The sequence below is a fragment of the Eretmochelys imbricata genome, chromosome 3 (assembly GCF_965152235.1).
Source record: "Eretmochelys imbricata isolate rEreImb1 chromosome 3, rEreImb1.hap1, whole genome shotgun sequence".
Lineage (NCBI taxonomy): Eukaryota > Metazoa > Chordata > Testudines > Cheloniidae > Eretmochelys > Eretmochelys imbricata.
Window position 1 is genome coordinate 135,776,457 of NC_135574.1, and position 22,331 is coordinate 135,798,787.

At 38.9% G+C, this 22,331-nt stretch overlaps 1 protein-coding gene across 1 annotated transcript in view; it reads left to right on the plus strand.

Annotated features, from left to right (window-relative positions):
• The window catches only part of RYR2 (ryanodine receptor 2), a 743,716-nt gene that overhangs the window by 465,692 nt on the left and 255,693 nt on the right, over window positions 1–22,331 (plus strand). The window contains exons 34-45 of the mRNA XM_077812173.1: window positions 1,049–1,257; window positions 2,964–3,316; window positions 4,412–4,526; window positions 5,363–5,523; window positions 7,138–7,297; window positions 7,568–7,654; window positions 10,010–10,236; window positions 12,550–13,351; window positions 15,285–15,485; window positions 16,430–16,535; window positions 19,492–19,635; window positions 20,363–20,636. Coding sequence (XP_077668299.1) covers window positions 1,049–1,257; window positions 2,964–3,316; window positions 4,412–4,526; window positions 5,363–5,523; window positions 7,138–7,297; window positions 7,568–7,654; window positions 10,010–10,236; window positions 12,550–13,351; window positions 15,285–15,485; window positions 16,430–16,535; window positions 19,492–19,635; window positions 20,363–20,636 — 2,839 coding nt within the window. The remainder of the gene's footprint in view (window positions 1–1,048; window positions 1,258–2,963; window positions 3,317–4,411; window positions 4,527–5,362; window positions 5,524–7,137; window positions 7,298–7,567; window positions 7,655–10,009; window positions 10,237–12,549; window positions 13,352–15,284; window positions 15,486–16,429; window positions 16,536–19,491; window positions 19,636–20,362; window positions 20,637–22,331) is intronic.

Here is a 22,331-nt window from a genome sequence, read left to right on the forward strand (position 1 = left end):
TTTTTTTTAGCAGACAGGTCAAATAAGTTTTCAATAGTATTGTTAGATGAAAGGGGAACAAGAAGGATGAACAGGAGAAAGAAAATACATTTTCTTCATTTTCTAAAATAACAGACTGAACCTAACAACCAGAGATGTCTTAATGTAATTTTTGAAGTGGTGCATAGGTCTTGTGTTTACTCAGCACAGGAGTGAATTTCATTCGTTAATGAATAGGGTCTTCTCTTAGATGTGAAGTACCAAGAGACCAATCTTGTTCTCGCGTTGTGCCCCAAACTTGCACCTGATGCTACACAAGGACAACCCCATCCATCAACTTCACGGAAGTTACAGTACAATATTGCCTACCCTAAGCATTCATAAGTCATGAATCTGACCCCAAAATATCATAAGATTGGTACAAAAATAATGAGATTTAAAGAAATAAACGTGGGTTCTTTTTATTTGCCCGTCTGGTTTTCAAACCTTTAGGTTACCTTTGGGCCATGTTTTCAAGTTCTTCTCTGCAGCCATTGGGGCCAGAAACATTTTTTTTAAAGGAAAGGTGAGGTTCTTGTTTTAAAAAAAAAAACGAAACCCCCAGAACTCTGAGCTGAAGCTTGATGAGCAAAATCAAATACTGTAAGTCTTGTAAAATCATGAGCGCTGGCAGCACTGGTCATCAGCAGAGAATTTGGCCTTATGGTCAATATGGCAATCACTGTCTGATATTTCTGAACAGTGAATTATCTGGTATGTGATATTATTTCTTGCTGCATCTCCTTTTAGAGAGGCTTGTATACAGAACAATAACAGAGATGTGCTGCTTGCTGATTCCTGGAAGGTAGACTACTATGCCCTAATACAGGAGTTTGTACTTTTTGGGTTTCACGCATTTTTATCCCAAACCATTTCTGGCTGTGTTATGTCAAGAAAACACTTCTGTAATATATGGGATGCATAAATTCTTTCTTTCTTTCTTTCTTTCTTTCTTTCTTTCTTTCTTTCTTTCTTTCTTTCTTTCTTTCTTTCTTTCTTTCTTTCTTTCTTTCTTTCTTTCTTTCTATAGGATTTATACCTGTGTGCAGCCTGGGCTTGTCTCAAGTGGGAAGAATGAACTTTGGCAAAGATGTCAGCTCACTGAAATATTTTACTATCTGTGGCTTACAAGAAGGCTATGAACCCTTTGCTGTTAATACAAACAGAGACATTACCATGTGGCTGAGCAAGAGACTCCCTCAGTTTTTCCCAGTGCCACCAAACCATGAACACATTGAGGTTTGTGTTCTACATTAAGGTTTCCTGTTAATTTTTCACGAATTTGTTTTAATTAAATGAACTCTACAGTTAACTTGCTGCTTTTGCTATTTCAGCCTTCCCTTTGAATATGGATATCAGTGTTGGCATCTGACATGCACTTACTCACCCTGGTAAACTATGATTGTAGCTCAATGAGAACATGATGATGAATTCTGTCAGCCAATGAGTGATCTCTTGGAAGAGCATGAATGTATTAGACTCCTAAATAAACAATAAAATAATATGTTAAGCTTGCCAAGTTGAGCTGTCAAAAGCCTGAAAGTTCCGGAGTTAAGATTGCTTCTGCAACCTTAATGCTACCCCTTTGCATGAGTACATCATGAAACAATCTTTAATTATATTGTTTTTAACTTAAAGATTCCTACTTCATTCAATAGTGTAGATCAGATAGTGCTCCATGGGTGAGGTAAATTTTTAATACTTGCTTTTATCTTGTTGTCCCATAAGTTTTATACTGCACTCTATACAAACTCCACACTGAATGAGACAAGGATTCTACCCAAAAAAAAAAAAAAGTCAAAGATTATGAGTAATATTTTCACAGGCACCTAAGTGACTTAAGCTCAGTTTTTAGAGGTACGTAGACCTTTCTCTAATCAGCACTGCGACTCCTAAATATCATTTTTAAAAGTGACACAGGCTCTTTGGAGTCTCTCATTGACTTTTAATGAGCCTTAGGCTCCTAAGTCTCATTTTCAAAAGGGACTTAGGTTCCTAAATCAGCTGAGCAAAGGAACACCTAAACACTTTTAAAAATCTGGGTCTTAGGGTACTAAATGACTTAGGTTCTTTTGAAAATATTACCCTGTATCATAAGGCATATGCACAAGGGAGCAGAGTTAAGACTGCCTTGGTAACCGTCATCTCTGGTATTTTCCTAACTTCTGTGACCTCACCTTTGCGATCTTAATAGTATTTCTCTCTCTCAAAATATGGACTGTAATATATAAGGACACTTCAGAGTTCTACATGTACTGTTGCTGACTGTCCTCCACAGGCATTTAAATACAGGAACCGAAATTCCGGTCACCTTTTTATGCTCTCTTGCACAAATTCAATGTAATACTCTAAATTCACGAATTCAACGGAAATTGTTACTCAATTTATATATGGACCCATGTGCATAGACAATAGGCCGTTTGCAGATTGGTTGTTTTATCCAATAACAAAAATCTGTACAAATGCATACGTTTTCAAAATACATATAACTCTATACAATTGCAATCAGTTTTTACCAGACCACAGGAAAGCCACATTTGAATGAAATAGAAACTCTGTCCCTATTGAAGTATATCAGGAAGCATAGGTAAAAAGAAATATTGTTCTTTCTCTTATATCTGTGCCTTGTGTTTGAGTTATTATGGATCATACTGGCCAAGGTTGGATTACTATTGCAAAAAATAGTGGGGATAGTCTTTGACTGTATATCCAGTTTATAAGTGCTAAAAGGAAGCAATTCCATTCACTTGTCAATGGATTTACCTGCTCTTGCTGCTATAGTGCATGCTGATGTTTAATTAAATGTCTAAGCCATATTGTAACATGTAATCATTTTGTAACTCTAAATACTTTAAATATATTATGCTAAAAATCAAACTGGAACATTTGGGAGGAGGCGGAGAAGACATTTACTTTTATAACAAATGAGCTTTTATATTTGATAGGTGATGAGAATAGATGGCACCGTAGACAGTTCCCCCTGTTTGAAGGTCACACAGAAGTCCTTTGGCTCACAGAACAGCAAAATAGGCATCATGTTTTTTCGCTTGAGCATGCCAATTGAGTGTGCAGAAGTATTCTCCAAAACATCAGCAGGAGGGTTGCCAGGCACTGGTCTTTTTGGCCCAAAAAGCGACTTGGAGGATTATGATGCTGATTCTGATTTTGAGGTTCTGATGAAGACAGCTCATGGTCACCTAGTGCCTGATCGGGCAGAAAAAGAAAAAGAAGCTACAAAACAAGAGTTCAATAACCACAAGGATTACACTCAAGAGAAACCTTCACGTCTTAAACAAAGGTCAGTAACATATTTGATCTGTTTTTGTCATAATACGGTGGGTAGGGTTTGCTTTAAACATTACTAGAAAATTCATTTTAAATCCCTCTCCATATCACCCGTAAAAGTTTTCTGTGGAGAGTTTGTAAAGTTGTGGTTAGTGCTAAACTGACAGTCAGGACTCCTTGGTTCTATTCCCAGCACCGCCACTGAATCATTGTGTAACAATAAGCATATCATTTAACCTCCCTGTACCTCACTTTCATCATCTGTTAAATAGAAGAAACAGAAATCTATAAAAGAAGCCTTCCTCTAAGGGTATTGTGAGGCTAAATGCAGTCTTTTGACATTCTCAGATGAAAGGCACTCTAAAAGTGCCAGAGGGTTTTTTCTGATCCTGTCAAAACTAGGAAATACTGGAAATTTCATCAGAAAATGATGCTTATAAGACTTCCAGCAAAGGCCAAAGATATTTAGATAAGCTTTGGTGAACATCTGAACTTTCATGGTCTTTCCCCATGCCCCAATTAAGTGAGGCAAGAATATTCACTATGTTATATCTTTATCGTTTTCAGAGGTAATCAAACAAACCCTCCCCTTCCCCATCTGATCCATGAGATACACATACCTAACTTAGTAACTGTCCAGACATATTACTGAAACCTTCATCCTTCCATTCCCTTTCTGCTTTTGCTCGCCCCCTAGCTTGTTGTGTTATGTTAAATTGTAAAGTTTTAGAATAGGGGCAGTGGATAAAATTTTCAAAAGCTCCATACTGACTTAGGAGCCTAAGTCCATTTTTATAAATGACATAAGTACTTAAGAGACAAACACTCATTTCAAGTCAATGGAACTTAGGCTCCTAAATGACTTTTGAGAATAGGATTTAAGCTTCTAAGTCACTTAGGCAAGTTTGAAAATTTTACCCTGTGTCTTTTGTAAAGCACTTATTCTACCCATACCTGATGTAAACAATAAATAACAATCTGGACCCAACTACTAAATCTTTTAGGGTAATTTATATTTGCGGAATTCCTGTGTGTGTGTGTATTGATTTGCTCAGAATTGATATAGGTTGTGATTTTACTCCGTCCTCAGTACTTTGCTGTATTACAGGTTTATGCTCAGAAGGACAAAGACAGATTACAGCACAAGCCACTCGGCACGGCTCACAGAGGATGTTCTGGCAGATGACAGAGATGACTATGATTACTTGATGCATACTTCTACGGTATGGCAATGCAGTGTTCATATTTTTGCTATTTGCTTTTCTAACAATTGCTTACTTTTGCTAGTAGGAGTCACAGTGAACACATTCAATTTTTCTCCCTTTTATTTCCAGGCCATATTTTTTATGCACTTTTCTGCAGTAGTACTGTGTAACAAAACTTGAGATCACCACACTCATTCCATTTTGACCTGCCTCCTACTTAGCCCCAAATCCAAAACAACTCCTATTTGAAGAGACTTAACTTAGCTTGGATCTGTGCTTAAAAGAACTTCCATGGGCAACAGAACAAGGGCAGAATATGGCCCTATTTTGAAACAGCTAGTCAAGCCCAGAGCTACTCAAACATAGAGAGTTAGAGTCAACAACTAAATACATGATCCTGATTCAGAGTATGAAATGTGGAAGTCCCATTGAAAGTAATGGGAGTTTTGTGCATGGATCAGTGACAGGCTCAGCCCCTTAAATCTGCTCAGTTTACTGTGTTTCCAGAGTTTGCAGGCATAATAATGCACCTGTATGTCTATTAATCCTCTACTACTGTAATGTGAACATACCGCCAATGTTTCTGCATGCATTTTTTTTATCCTCCTTGTCTTTCAGTTTAAATCAGACCGCTTTTTTGAAGAACATGTCCGTGCAAAGCAATCATCATTCTTCCATTGCTCTAGTAATGAATTACTCTCAAACAAGACTATATCTGTTCACAAAAGCTGATTCATCCCAGTTAGATTGTGAAAAATAAACTGCGAGATTTTAAAACAACAAATTAATTCTGAATCAAAATTATAACATACACTAGATATTAACACCATGCGATATTGTTAATTTATTGACAGTACTATTACTCAGTGAGAATATTTCCTGGGCAAGAACCTGCTAATGTCTGGGTGGGCTGGATTACATCTGACTTCCATCAATATGACATGACCTTTGACTTGGACAGAGTACGCACCGTTACAGTGACACTAGGGGATGAAAAAGGAAAGGTTCATGAGAGGTTGGTTCCAATTATTTTTCTTTTTAATTTAATTGTTTTATACTTGGTATGTTTTTAAACATCTAGCACCTGGTATAAAATGGGAATTACAGAGGAGGATCAGGCTTGTAAATGTTGAGGGGTCAACCAATGAAATTAATAGGGAGCAGGAACAAATAAAAGGAAGTACTTTTTCGCACAATGCACAGTCAATCTGTGGAACTCGTTGCCAGGGGATGCTGTGAAGGCCAAAAATATAACTGGGTTCAAAAAAGAATTAGATAAATTCATGGAGGATAAGTCCATCAATGGCTATTAGCCAAGATGGTCAGAGATGCAACCCCATGCTCCGGATGTCTCTAGCCTGTGGCTGCCAGAAGCTGAGAGTGGATGACAGGGGATGGGTCACTTGATGATTACCTGTTCTGGTCATTCCCTCTGAAGCACCTGGCATTGGCCACTGTCAAAAGACAGGATACTGGGCTAGAGCAGTGGTTCTCAAATGGGATATGCAGAGGTCTTCCAGGGCATATATTAACTCATCTAGATATTTGCCTAGTATTACATTAAGTTACACAGAAAGCACTACTGAAGTCAGTACAGCTTAAAATTTCATACAATTACTTGTTAATACTGCGCTATGTACTGAAATGTAAGTACAACGTTTATATTCCAATTGATTTATTTTATAATTATATGATAAAAAAGAGAAAGTAAACAATTTTTCAGTAATAGTGTGCTGTGACCCTTCTGTATTTTTATGTCTGATTTTGTAAGCAAGTAGTTTTTAGGTGAGGGGAAACTTGGGGATACGCAAGACAAATCAGACTCCTGAAATGGGTACAGTTGTCGGAAAAGGTTTAGAACCACTGGATGGACCAATGATCTGACCCAGTATAGCTGCTGTTATGTTTTTGTTTGGAAACGTGAAGTCAAGATCCATGGATGTAGTACCATGTTATTGAAAGTAAAATAACTGATGACAGGTAAAGGTGCAGTAAAGTTTCATCACTAATATAATTTACCTGTTTGTATCTCCACTGCGAAGAATACGTGGAATAATTGCCTGATCAAAATTATGTATATTGAAAAATAGAAGCAGTACCTCCTTTGTGTGCCATTTCAGTCATTCAGGCCCCGAGCCTGCAAAATCTTCAGTCTGCAAAGTCAAGTGAGAACAGTCTCTTGTTAGAATTGTGGTACGTCCTGCTTCTAGTCAGGCCAGAATTAGGCTGGCTGTTCTTATGCTTTCATGGCATTTCTGCTTATGGTGCAGGTCAGAATCTGTAAGTTCAGGGATGCATAAAAATAAATGATTTAAAATGTTAACTCCTGGAATCTCTTTTGTCTGGTTCATGTAAAGGTTTGGGCTGGTTCTTGTTTTGTCAGAAATAATTCTTCCATCTTTACGGAACTTTGGAAAATCCATGGTGTGAAATTCTGGCTTCATTGCCATCGGTGGGAGTTTTGCTATGAATAAGGCCAGGATTTCAACCATGACGTTAATACAACATTCCAGTTTCAGCAGTAGCCTGATGGTTGCAACAGTGTAATTTAATTTGAATAAACAGACTACAACTCTACCTTCCCATACAAGCTCACCTGCTAGCCACAAATGTATCTCTTGAAATTCAGTATCAAACGCAGCAACTGCTATATGGTGTGCGCTGGAGAGAGCATGAGCCCTGGACAAGGACGCAACAACAATGGACTAGAGATTGGTTGCGTGGTCGATGCTGCCAGTGGTCTGCTAACCTTCACTGCTAATGGCAAGGAACTGAGCACCTATTATCAGGTATATATTTTTTTGGTTTTGTCACCTCATCCAGATGAGAAAAGCTAGTAGATTGAATTTTACTAGCCTTATTTATTAATAGAAATGAAAGGAAAAGACATTGCCTCTGATGCGATTGTAATCTTCTCTCTCTTCTGAACCCCAATTATGATCTTCTAGAGTTTCACGAAGTAGTTTGTACCTACAAGCAGTTGACACAAGTGATAGGTTTCCTAGCATTGATGGTGTTTTCCTATCTTGTGTCACTGTGTATTTCTGTTTGTGATTTAGGTTGAACCAAGTACTAAGTTATTTCCTGCAGTATTTGCACAAGCTACAAGCCCCAATGTTTTCCAGTTTGAGTTGGGAAGGATAAAGGTAAATAAGACCACACTTATTCGTTTCTCTATAAGTTTAATTGTTATATCAGATAATATCCAGTTGTTGCTATTTTGTTGAATTCAGTATGTTCCCGGTGTTGGGGATATTTTTGTTTGTGCAATTGTTTAGTATGGCATTTTGTAAGGCACATATTTTGGTTCTTGCCTGCAAGTAGGCTTGGAAATTTGATCTTATGGCACAGAATAAAACAATTTTGTTAAGGTTGCATCTGAGAACTTAAATATTTCCAAACTGTAAATGCAATATTTATTTCTTATGCTTGTCACCCTTCATGCTGTATGTCATGCAATGAATAAAAATGACTAGATCAGTTTTAAAGTATGCACTATTTATTCATTAGATCATATCATGTCTTCTCTGAAGCCATCACATCTGTGGTATGAACATGTAAGGTAGTCACAGCTAAAATGAATGCGAACATTGTGGAGGAATCTCACCCTTTTGTGAAAAGATTCTAAAATCACACGTTCCTGCAGTGCGAATGTGTGAGGTACTATTCATATTGTGAAAGGGACTATATGCTCATTTTATCGGTCACTACTGCAAATTTAGTCAATTTCTATAACTCTCATATTTCACTCCCCGAGCCTGGTTATATTTTGTCATTCTGTAGCAAAGAACAATTACAATAGTTATATACAGATTTGTATCACAAAAGTTACTGTGTGTATTAGCTGAATTTAATGATTTGGGATATTTAGTGCTGGATTGAGGCCATGTCTACACTTACAAGCTTACAGTGACACAGCTGTACCGATACAGCTGTGCCGCTGTAAGAGCGCTCGTGTAGATGCATTATGCTGATGGGAGGGAGCTCTCCCATCGACATAATAAAACCAGCTCAACAATCTATGTCGGTGCAAGAGCATTTTTTCACACCCCAGAGCGACAAAAATTTTGCCAGCATAAGTGTTAGTGTAGACATGGCCTGAGTCTCCAGGCTTACTGTGCAGCAGTGTGTTGCTGTGCCTTCTCAGGAGGAGCATCAGGAACAATTGTGGCTTCGAGAGGCACGATTCTTCTTCCATCTTTTCTCTTGTTGCAGGGAGTAATTTCATAAAATTCCGTTGGCGATGTAGCATACTCCATATCTGTCCGCACAGCCAGCTACTCTAACTGTCGTAATGCTTGCTGTGCAAACTAAGGACTCATCCACTCCATGTCCATTCCCTTCCCATAGGCTTGTCGCTGGATGTATAGGTTGGGCAGCCCCTGCTATCTCTCCTGTCCCATGCTCAGAGGCACGATCTGGGTATGTCCTTGGTGGCTGGACATGGACAGGGGGTAGTAGAGGCCTTACTGCCCTGTGTATCTATAGAGGACCAGAGCCGAATCTAGTCTTCAGTGCCTATTTTTCTGAAGCTCAAAATGCCTTTATTAAGACCTTGGTTTGGCTTTAACAATCAGCAACAAGTCTTGAGAAGTGATTTTTTGTAATAGAAGAGAGTGGCAAGCCTTCTGGAGAAGGGACTGCCACTTATGTGCTTTCACAGACCAAGGGGGCCCTGATCCTAACTGAGACCTCTTGGTCCTATCACAATATAAACAATCAGTATTGGTAGTATAAATAATGTCAAAATGATAGAATTCAAATGTACACTTGTGTAGGTAAAAATGGTGAGAATTTTCATTTTTAAATATATCCAATGCACTGATGTCTGTTTTAGCTCAGAGTCAATTTATATGTATGGGATACTGTGTAGTCTCATGAAAAGGGTTGCAGCCCAGAACTAACACAGACTTTTTTAAGGTTCCATGGAAGCCTTTAAATCCTATTCTTCATACTGAAATTAGCTTCTTCTGAATTAGGAGGAGAACATAATAACTTGTGATGGTGGAGATGGGGATACAATTTTTGGTTTAAATACCAGGGCAAACCCTTACTCTTACAAATAGGGCCACAGGATCATTAATTTCCATACAGAAGAGATTGGGCTTCAGTTTTCAAGGATTCACCCAAACTGCTTGCTTCTAGCGAACTTGAATTGCACAGAACTTGAACTCTGTCTCAGAGGAATGGAAGACTGAGGTTTCAGCAGGCATAAAGGATTACTGGATTTCATATCTCTGGTTTCAGGGCAGCTAGATATTAAACCTCTATGACATCCCTTTAGGCAAGTTCTATTTAGTGTTTTATATTTTGCTTTGAGAACCACCAGTCCCCAGCCTGTTTTGGGAGCTGCATAAAATGCGACATTCCTGCCATACTACGCTTGTTTCATTGCATTGATTTCATATCTGTTTGGAGCACATTTGTCTTGTGTATTATCATACACTGCATTGTCCTATAGTGATTATAAAAGTGACTGTCTCTTCTCTTGCTGTCTCCAGAATGTAATGCCATTGTCTGCTGGCTTGTTCAAAAGCGAGCATAAAAACCCAGTCCCTCAATGCCCTCCCCGTCTCCATGTCCAGTTTTTGACCCATGTGCTGTGGAGCAGAATGCCAAACCACTTTCTGAAGGTTGATATCTCACGGGTCAGTGAACGTCAAGGCTGGATGGTACAGTGCTTGGATCCTTTGCAGTTCATGTCTCTCCATATCCCAGAAGAAAACAGGTTGGCTTTGTTTGTATGTATAAACTGAATGAGAGTAGGTGTGGGTTTTATGAGGTCAGACAAGTAGCAAGAAAATAGTCTGCTAGACAGTCAGTTCCCTTTCTCTCTTGCATTTGTATAATATATATAAATACAAATAATATATTCTGACATAGAAAGGAATCCCTTCTTGTAGGCCCCAATTAAATTCAATTAGTGAATTATTAGCTGGGTCACATAAATATAATCACTGGTTTTAATAAACTGTTTCTAGTCGTGTTCAACAACAAGAGATCTCTTGAATTAAAGACACGTTGCCAATTAGCATTTATGACAGATTTGGGTTTCTTCTCCTCAGGGAGAAGCACATGCTTCTGTGGACGCCAGAACTACATAGAGATGTAGACAAGGCATACCTGATTTTGTTTTGTATATTATTTTGCTGAGAGGGGAAATATGTACAAAGCTGCTGGTAAATTTTGAAACTAATCCTTACAAAGCATTAGATAGGTCAGAAGGGAGGGAGCCTCAGTTGTAGCTTGTGTGTGTACAAAGTTTTTCAGTGCTTTTTTTTTGTAGTCTAGTAATTTATTTGGATTTTTGTGTTAGCAATAATCAAACAACTGATATGCTGTGTGCTTTAAGGCTCGTCAAAACTCAATTTCGGTAGAACAAATGGACTGTTTTGATTATCTTCAGATATATTATCTTCAAACCTATGCATGAGATATGTGGAGAGTGAGAATTAGTGCATTGTGGTCCGTAGTGAAAAACCAAAATATCATGTGCAGCTTGAGTATATTTGTTAAAAAATATTGTGGGGCAAATTCTGCTACTTCTCCCAGGGCTATGAAGGGCCTCAGAGGAAGTGGAACAGACTTGGTTCCACAGCACAGGAAGCAGGTCTGGAGCTGGTGAGGCACAGCCACCCCCCAGTGTGCTGGAGAGGCTAGCTCAGATACCATAGAATCATAGAATATCAGGGCTGGAAGGGACCTCAGGAGGTCATCTAGTCCAACCCCCTGCTCAAAGCAGGACCGACTCCCAATTAAATCATCCCAGCCAGGGCTTTGTCAAGCCTGACCTTAAAAACTTCTAAGGAAGGAGATTCCACCACCTCCCTAGGTAACGCATTCCAGTGTTTCACCACCCTCCTAGTGTAAAAGTTTTTCCTAATATCCAACCTAAATCTCCCCCACTGCAACTTGAGACCATTACTCCTTGTTCTGTCATCTGCTACCACTGAGAACAGTCTAGAGCCCTTTGGAACCCCCTTTCAGGTAGTTGAAAGTACCAATCAAGTCTGAGGACAGGGGCATGCTGGCAGCAGAGCAGGGTGTCTCTTTTTGCCCCTGTGATATCTCCTTGTGCATGCCTGACACTTTGGTCTTGGCACTGAGAGAAGGATTTAGGCCTAAAAGTGATTAGCTTGTATTATGATCTAATCTCACTTTTAAAAATGTACAGATGAGAGCAAGAGGTATTCATGAACTAGATTGTTTTGAAATCTCCATTGCTGTTGTATTTCAAACCTGAAGGACTTTGCAGGATTGTTACTCAGCTCCAGTGCATATAGGTTTTATTTGCTTTTGTTTTAAAAAAAGGAAATTGAAAGCAAAAATCTACATTTATGTTATGAAAAACCCCAAAATTATTTTTTGTAAAAGTAAGCTTTTACAAAACTTGTGACCAATAGAAGCATTTCCATGATTTTATTAATGTTAAATTCTAAAGGAAACATTTAAATAAAACCTCAAAACAAGTGTAATACATCCCCCCCACAATATTTGTGACCCAAATATTGCAGCATTGTGCTAATCTACAAGAACCTGAAAGTGAAATTGCCTAGAATATTACATTAATGATGATGAGAAACCAAAAGTGAAAGTCAGTAGTCTATTTTCATTGTCCAGCCTGAAATGAAAACTAAATAAGTAGCATGAATAGTGAAAATTTAGTTTGAATGTTGTCTTTATGTTCTCAATTATCTAATTTTTTTTTCTAATCTAAATCTAAAGGGAAATTTGTTTTAAATAATTCCGCCTGATCCTGCTCCCACTGAAGACGATTGGAGTTTTTTGAAGTGATAGTTTTTATACAGTCTAAACAATTTCAAGGCTTGGCTCATGATTTTTAAGCCGTTTGTTGTCTATAAAATTGCAAATTTAAATACCTGAAAGTTAGGAATTCAAAAATTCAAGGTCCAGAGCAATGGCTAATTTGCCCATATTGCACAATTGTAGAAATCTGAATAACTTTCTTGCTTTTTGAGTCCTATGTTCCTAGCTACTGCACTGATATGGAACTTCCTCTGTTTTCCCTTCTTCTCTACAGGTCTATAGATATTTTAGAACTGACAGAACAGGAAGAATTGCTGAAATTTCACTATCATACCCTCCGATTGTATTCAGCTGTTTGTGCTCTAGGGAACAACCGGGTGGCACATGCTATGTGCAGCCATGTGGATGAATCTCAGCTTCTGTATGGCATTGAGAATAAGTATATGCCAGGCTTGCTTCGCACAGGCTATTACGACTTACTCATTGACATCCACCTCAACACCTATGCCACGGCCAGGTTAATGATGAATAATGAATTTATTGTTCCGATGACAGATGAGACCAAGAGCATTACTCTGTTCCCTGATGAGAACAAAAAACATGGCCTCCCTGGTATAGGACTCAGCACCTCACTACGACCTAGAATCCAGTTCTCGTCTCCCAGTTTTGTAAGCATTAGCAGTGAGTGCTATCAATTTAGCCCTGAATTTCCTCTGGATATCTTAAAGGCCAAAACTATAGAGATGCTTACTGAGGCTGTTCAAGAGGGCAACCTCCATGTCAGAGATCCAGTTGGGGGTACGACAGAGTTTCTATTTGTCCCTCTCATCAAGCTTTTTTACACTCTGCTAATCATGGGAGTCTTCCATAATGGGGATCTGAAACACATCTTGCAGCTGATTGAGCCCAGCGTTTTCAAGGAAGGCATGAGCCAGGAGGATGAGAGTGAAGTGCCAGAGAAGGAGTTGAGTACAGAGGAGCTAAAGCCAGAAAGAGGAGAGGAAGAAGTCAAAGGGGGGCGGGTGCTGACGGAAGGCCTTCTTCAAATGAAACTTCCTGAACCAGTAAAATTACAGGTAATGACTGAGACAGTATCAGTGGCTGTTTGTATATTTCAGACTTCCTTCTTCCTTTCATTCAAATATTTCAAGGAACACAGCAGTCTTGAAGCATATTTCAAGCCATGCACTCTTTTTTGCAGGCACACGTGCATCTGTAGTGCATTTTTACATTGTGTTTTAAAAATATAATCGCTATTAATGATATAATTTTGCATTATCCCCTTTATTGCCCTATGATAACAGTAGCCTTGGTGGACGTTGTGAGACCTGTTTCGAACCAAATCTGACATAAATAAAACATAATTAGGTCAGAAATATCTTCTGAATTAAAAAAAAAATAAAATTGTCGTTTTATAAATTTAGAAGCAGCAACTTATATATAATGTATTACATTTTCCCTTCAACTTTCTTTGGAGAATTGTGGCTATTAGTAGATAACCAAGTGAGAGCAGCTTCTAAGAGCTATTTTCTTCCTGGCTGTTACATAGTTGAGCAGTGACTGGCCTGGGGGCGGGGTGGTTATGCATAAGGAGACCCAAAAGGGACATCGGAGAGGTTGAGCTGAGGGCTTGTCTACACGGAGCTTATTCAGGAACAGTCAGGTATTTGGCCATTTTTGGTGCCTCCTAGGAGCGACTAAGCCAAGAAAAAAGGGCTGGTCAATCAACAGAGCAGAGGGAAAAAAACAACCAACCAAATAACAACAACAACAAAAGGCTGAACCGGCACTGGCATAGTAGCAGACATAGTCATTCTGACTCTGCATGCCCAGAAGCTGTGGGAGTCATTTTGTCAGTTTAGGCAGAAGGCCTCCCATTGTTGCCCTGAAGCCGTGTGACTGTGCAATACCCCTTTCTATAAGGAATCTTAAATGGCACAATGTAGTTTCTAGGATGAAATTCACCCCTGAGCAGAGAGACAGACAAGGCCTAGGTACCACTTAAATCCCTGGAAGCCATCAAATTAGATTAATTGGGATAAAAGTGGTTCATAGGCTTTGTTCTGGGTGACCTCACCTTTAATGAATAAGAGATGGATGTGATTATTTTATAAAGAAAGATAAAGGAATTAATAGAATCATAGAATATCCAGGTTGGAAAGGACCTCAGGAGGTCATCTAGTCCAACCCCCTGCTCAAAGCAGGGCCAATCCCCACTTTTTGCCCCAGATCCCTAAATGGCCCCCTCAAGGATTGAACTCACAACCCTGGGTTTAGCAGGCCAATGCTCAAACCACTGAGCTATTTCACTTGCACAGGTGCACATGCTCTCCCAAAACAAAAAAACTAGAGGGCTGATGAAACATTTAACCAAATACATTCAGATACATTTCTGTTTTTTGTAAGTTGTACTCTCTCATTTGAGCTGCCCTGTGGTTATTAGTTGGGCCTAAGGGGGATCTTTACTGGTAGTAAACTGTGGAGTTAAATTGCTAATAAAATGGTACTATTTTAGCCATCAGCCTAGCAACAACTGTTATCATCTGGTCAGAATTAATTTCTAAAAGGAACTAATTTAATAGGGCATTCTGCAGCTTCCATGTACAAATGCAAAAGATGACCCACTGGAAATAGAGACTAAGAGCACTAAGGGCCCGAACAGCCATTTAGTGCACGGCAGGCCGGTGCATTGTAGATTCACACCTCAGCTTGCTGTGCACTAAATTGCTGTACAGACAAGGTCTAAATCTATGTTATTATCTTTTCACTCTAGCACAATTCCCATGTCCTTGTATATGTTTCTGAGGCAGATAGATCTCCTGCAGATGGCAATTTATAAGCCCCAATACTAACTCAAGCATGACTGTGTCGCAGCTTACTGTCAATTCATCTGATAACAGGTTCTGCCTTATCACTTGAAGTCTACAGTACCCACACTCAGTTATATGTTAACAGAATATTTTAAAAGTTTGTCTACTTTTTGTTGCCCTCTTTCTGATATTTTCTCAGATGTGTTACCTACTCCAGTACCTCTGTGACTGCCAGATACGTCACCGGATAGAAGCCATTGTAGCATTTTCTGATGATTTTGTGTTTAAGCTTCAAGAGAATCAGCGATTCCGATACAATGAAGTTATGCAGGCCTTAAACATGTCTGCTGCACTGACAGCCAGAAAAACAAGAGAGTTTCGGTCTCCACCTCAAGAGCAGGTACCACTTAAAATGGGCAGTTATTCTTTTTTCCAGACTGTGAGCGTGGCAGAAAAGCCAAAGCAGGGAAGTAGGATCCCAGCCCAGTCAGAGTGCTGTGTCCTAACATTCAAATTTTCATTCGGTTTTCACCCTTTTCTATGCTGGTAAATCAAGTATTTAAACATACATGATGTACAACTTCAGTGCAGTCAAGGATAGGTCATGTTTAACATGTTCATTCATATGTATTAGCGTTGTCTAGTGCTGTGTAATTTCCCAGTGTAGACAAGCTTTTAGAGTACAGCCTTGTCATGCTCTTCTGTGTATGTATACAATGGCATTATAGGAAAGTAGACAGTTCTCAGATGAGGTTCTGCAGTAATAATAAAACTTAGCATAGACATACATTTCTGGATTTCAGAATGCTTTACAAACATTCATTTATTAAACTTTACAACACCCTTTTTAACCTATTTTAAACATAGAGAAACTGATATTCAGAGTGATTAAGTGATTTGACCAATGTGACGCAGCTAATTAGTGGCAGAGTTGGAAACGGGACCCAGGAGTCCTGATCCTATCCTGTGCTCTAGCCGCCAGTTCACACTGATGCTCATTTTATTACCTTTTTTACCTACTCTACTTAAATGCCTGATTTTTTTCCTCTTCAGAAATCATAGTTCCTCTGGTATTTGTGTAGATCAGTTTACCTAAAAGATTTCTATAATAGAAAAAATGTTTTAAAATTTGTTATCTGCACATATTTATGGAGATAATGTGCAAAAAGAAATGCAGTATTTGCATAGTAACTGTAAACCCTGTGGATATTTTATTGGTCTTCTAAGTACATATTTGGATTCCAGGCATCCTTGGCTTTCCGTATTCCCTTCTAGCCTACTGCAAAGTGTTCAAAAAGATGCTCCCAAAGCTTTAAACTTTCTTTTGTATTCTTTCTTTTTAAGATTAACATGCTTCTGAATTTTAAGGATGATAAAAGTGATTGTCCTTGCTCTGAAGAAATTAGAGATCAACTCTTGGAGTTCCATGAGGACTTAATGACACATTGTGGTAAACCCTGTTTTGGAATGTTCTTGTCTCTGAAACTGTATTAGCCAGATTCAATAACTTCAGCAAAACCAAGCTACCCATTAAATTATGTCAGCAACAGGTAGCTAGATAATACACAAGGGGGTGTGGATTCCTCAGTCGTTATAATACAGGTGCACCCTCTCATCTGATCAGAATAGAAGAAAACACGTTACATTTTAGTCGACAAGAGGAAATTTCATTCCTCCCACACAAGCTCCAAATAGATGGAACTTATGTGGTACTCCTCAGAGGTTAGTGAATGAAATCTAGCTCCTGTGGGTATTGGGAAGCTCTATAGCTCTTCAGTAATAATCTGGGGCTAGAATAGCAGCTGTTGCTCCTCTTTTCCCCCAGTACCATAGGTAAACTGCTCCCATTCACCAATAGGTGAATTTCACTCTATCAAAATAACTATGGTCCTATTAACCACAATAACAGCTGTTCCAGTTCTCCAAAGGCAAATGAAAATGAAAAATGAACATGCTAAAAAAACATTATAGTTCACTTACTAAAAACTTTGAAGCTGGGGGTTTTGTTGAAGACAGACAGAGAAAATGATGCTTAAGCTCAGTCCAAATATTTTTGTTACAATAATTACATGAAATGCAACAGTCTCTTTAGTGTCAAAATGTTGACCATTGTAAGAAAATAAAGTAAATGCCAAGAAACCAAAACAAAATAATTTTTCAAATGTTAAACACGCATCTGTGGACACTGCAGATCCAGTGAAGAGGTTCCTTCCATTTAAATTTTGCTTCAGTCTCCTAGAGACTGATAAGACAAAGCTGTGGTTAATCACCACTTCTCTATTTAAAGTTATTCATGCCGCCTTCTTCTGTAAATCACCTGTAGAAAACAGGAAAAATTAGCTGCTCAGTTTGTAAAAGTAGCCAGCAGTTGACAAGCAGCAGAGGGAGGTGGCAGTTGAGCTGCTTCACATTTAAATTCTCCCTCCTCCCCTCCCGCATGGAGAAAGCTGCAGCCGAGTCACGTGATTATTATTTTTTTCCTAACTCAGGCCCTGATCCTGGAAGGGACTCTCCTACTCAGGCCTTCGTACTTGTCTAGAACCCAATTGATTTTTTTGCCTTCAGTTTCTTCCAGGATTGGGTCTTTAACAGGAGGGACCTTCAAGGACTCTTGTTGTTATGACATTTCGAATTAAATATTCCAATTTTAAATGGAAAAGAAAAGCTACCAAAAACTGAAAGAGCTAGACAGAAGCCAATGAGAAGAGGGATTATAGTAGGGCAGAGTACATAGATTTATGTAGTCAAAAGGAAACAAACACAGATTATGCAACTCTTGGTTGTAGATAACTGGCTACTGATGACTGTCAACCAGTCATAATTTGGGAATTCATATGTTGTGTATTGGTTAAGAAATAATCATTCTGATATTCTGCAAATCAGACACATGGAACTGGCATTTTTGCATCAATAACTGTAGAGTGTTTCTGTACTCTAACTGGATTAGATAATTCAGTTACATTATTGTTAATTACTTAAATTAAAAGGAATTTCCACCAATCAGATTGCGATTTCCTTACAAACCAGTTTATAATTCTTAAAATATGTGATTATTGATGACTAGGGTTCCATGTCTGTCCGTGACTTTCCGCGGCCTCCGTGACTTCTGCAGCAGCCAGTGTGGCTGACCCCAGGGCTTCCAAAGGAGCTGGCCCAAAGGCCAGCTGCCCAGACACCCCCATGGATAGATGCACCGGCCGCTGCTCGGTGGCCCCCGGCAGCTGGCCCGGGGGACCTCCCGAACATCGGCCGATATGGCTGGCCCCGGGGACCACCTGAGCCGTGGTCCGGGGGGTGGCCGAAGCAGCCGCTGCTCAGCAGTCCCCGGCAGCTGGTGCTGCTGGCCCCGTGGACATCTTGAGCAGCAGCCAGTGGGGCTGGCCCCAGGGGCCCCTCAGAGAAGCAGCCTCCCAGGGGCTCCCCAGAGCAGTAGCCCCCAGCTAAGATTTAGTCAGGGGTATTTATAGTACAAATCATGGACAGGTGACTTTTACTAAAAAATACCCATGACTTAATTGTAGTCTTATCAATGACTTATGCATTAACATTTTCCTTAGGGTGAAAAGCAAGAAAACAGAGAATAGATCGCATCCCACAAAGGGATTAATGGAAAAAAGGCAAATATATTTTAAAAACAACCCAACTTCTTTATCAAAAATACCAAAGGAGCAAGCAGAATGATCTAATGTGAGGTAGAATCCTGCTGTAAAAGTGACCATCATATTTTTTAAAAGTTGAATAATTCTGAATTTGAAAAAAAATACTGAATGTCATTTTTACTTTGAACTCATATAGTCATGACACTTTAATATTAGTTATCATCCTGGACCAAACCCTTAGGTTTCAGTTACATTATTTTAGATGAAACCATAAAAATGAAGAACAAATCTTGCATCAAATCAACATATTTTACATTTTCACACCTTGTTTTTCCTTATAGCTGCCTATCACATGTGCCATGATATAATGAATGGAGTTACTTGCTCATACCTACTCATTGAAAAATGAATTAACAGCCATGCCAATGCCCTCATTTCTATAATGCCTTTCCACTGAGGATCTCAAAATACAAACCTCAGTCAAGCATCACTGAATCCCCTGGAATGCAGGTATTATCCCATTTTGCAGATGGGGAAACTAAGGCACGCACACGCTAAGAGACTGACCCACAGTCACACACTGACTAAATGACAGCAGCAGACAGGATTCCCAGCTCCCAGTCCTCTACTCTAACCTTTAAACTGATATAACTTTTGAAGCAGTACTATATATGTATTTGTTTGTGGGACACTTAGCTAACAGAGCAGAACAAAATCAGTTTGGTATATTTTCACATTTGGACACTGAGCACAGCTGTCATCTATTCAACTGTATTTTTTTAGCTATTTAATATTTCTTGCTTTCAGGAATTGAATTAGATGAAGATGGAGCCCTGGATGGAAACAGTGATTTAACCATTAGAGGTCGCCTGATGTACCTAGTAGAAAAAGTCACATATTTAAAGAAGAAACAAAATGAGAAGCCAGCTGATAATGATGCTAACAAGCCCTGTAAGTAAAATTAAAGTCCAGTGTAGTCCTGCTCTGAAGGGGAAGGGGGTGGAAAGTTCTGGCATCTCCGTATATGTTACGTGTCATAGGAAGTTAGATTTTAAGGGAAGCTTCTGTGTGTACCTTTAAGCTTATGGCTCTGACTCAAAACAGGCTTAACTGAAGTTTTCGGAGTGTACAATATTGTTTTTTCAATGGGATCTTTGCTTCAACCCAATTATTGTCTGAAATGTCAGCCAAAACACTTACTTTTTTTAAAATAAGATATGTATCGCTATATCCTAAATTAATAGTCCAATACACAGGAGCTGACAATGGTGATACTACCATATAAATAATAATAATAATAAAATAATAATAAAAACTCATGCTTTCAAAACTCATGGAAAAAGTATCTGGAAGTGGAGCCGGCCACTGCTGTAAAATCACTCTCCAGTGAGGATCCAGTACATCTTCGTGCTCTTTTACACTGCCATATGTGGAAGTGATATCTATTATTTTAAAGCTAGCTTCTTGTAGCAAAATATTACTGCTTGTTTTCCCTATAATGGCATATTTTTCTCTTGACACAATGTATTACATTGTACCTCAGCCTGTTAAGAAAACAAAAATATTTTTTTTTCTTGATTGTGCTAATTCTAATATGCTGCATAATGCATTCAAAGAGACTGTTATTAGAAACATGAGAAATTAATTCTGATTTTTTTCATTCTTCATTCTTTTTTAGCCACTCTTCAGCAATTGATTTCAGAGACCATGGTACGCTGGGCTCAGGAGTCAATAATAGAGGATCCGGAGTTAGTGAGGGCCATGTTTGTATTGCTGCATCGCCAGTATGATGGTATCGGTGGTCTGGTTCGAAGCTTACCGAAGACCTACACCATAAATGGTGTATCAGTGGAAGATACAATCAACCTCTTGGCATCCCTGGGCCAGATCCGTTCCTTGCTTAGCGTCAGAATGGGCAAGGAGGAAGAGAAGCTTATGATTCGTGGATTAGGGTAAATCACTGGAGTACAGTAACATTTGATTGACAGATCTCTTTCCAATTATTTGTCTCATTGTTATCACTTGGGTTAAGCATATTGTTTGACTGTAAATATGATTTCTGTCTGTGGTTTAAGGAGGCTAAAAGGGAAGTTTTGGGTTGAGATAGATAGGAGCTTCAGTAGTTCTAAGATCTAGGCTTTGAAGCATTGTTAACAAATGTCTTGAATAGTAGTAAACTGCACTATAAGGTCTTATCTTTTTGGAAAATTCATAGAGGGGAGAAGCAAAAGTGAAGAGCATTACAGTTCTACAGTAATATATCAGTCCTATTTGAAACACTATAACTTCACTTTAAAGGATACAATCAGGTTCAGCATTTAGACCTTTCTATAAATTGAATGGATAGAGGCTGCATATGCATATAAGTAGCCCTGCCATCAGTAAAGATCACCCTGGGACTTTCAACACCAAAGCCAGAGGTTTCATCCACTTGAGTTTAAGGAGAATACATTTATTTGTGAGATGTTAATGGGCTTTGTCGTTGCTGGAACCAGCTACCAAAAGAGTGATGATTGCACTCAGACCAGTTTATTCCATAAATCTTCTAACTGCCAGCACAAATTCATGTTTCTGAGTTCACTAGAAGGGAAAAATTGGATTTTCCACTTCCGTTTTTTACTGTTGCTTGAGGCAGTGTTTTTTCTCCTCTTGAAGCAGCATAGCCCTGAATGCTATGTAACAGCCATTAGTTGTCTAGGAGAACAAGAAAGAAGTTTTTACCCAGCCTTAATCCCCACACCGATTCCTCTACCACTCCCGTAGCTTGCCCACTATTAGACCTTACACCTAGTAGAGCACACCTAGAATGCACATCCCTTTTTTATGTCCCCCTCATGTTGACTGTGGACCCAGAGCATTGTCAGTCCTGGTTAAATAACCCCAACTTTATGTATAAAGTTGCACCATTGTTTTGACACATTGGGAACATTTTAGTTCCTCAAAAATGCCTTTGGTGGTAACTAGTGAAATATATATGACTTTTCAGTAGCAATTACACTCTGTACACATCTCTTAACTCTGATTCTGCATGATGAGTTGAGCATGCTCTGTACCTCACAGGAAGTGCTGGTCAGCTTGCCTCTTACATTTTCTCTCTTTTTATGTGGTTTCAAGCATTATATATTTGGTGACATTATTTTATTACAATGTACTTTTATGAGCAGCAGTGAGATTCCCTCCAGAGTATGACAGTCAGTAGAGAAGTATGGTCAAAAATGATCTTAAATTAATGAGATAGCATCTGTCTACTTGAATTAGAACTTCCCTACATTTTCTTCCATTTGTAATTCTGTGTAGGTCTAATTATACTTGCATTTCATTATTCATATATATTTAATCATTTAATTCTCAAAATGTAGTTAGTACTATTTTAATTATTTGAATTACCAAGTAAGCCACTAAAACTCTGACCTTTTCCCTGTAGGTAAACGATTAATAATCATAGGGAGTCCTCAGATCTAGTCCCCTCTGCCGTAAGAGAAACATGTGAATTCTCAGGCCCAGGTACTGGAACTTGTAGGTATCATAAAAGCCACAGATCCAGGCACCTGTCTACTCCAAGCAGACCTCCAGATCCAAGAAAGGTTGGAACTGGGGGATGCCTTAACTCATTGTCAGGGATCTGTTTGTCATTTTTGCTCCCTTTA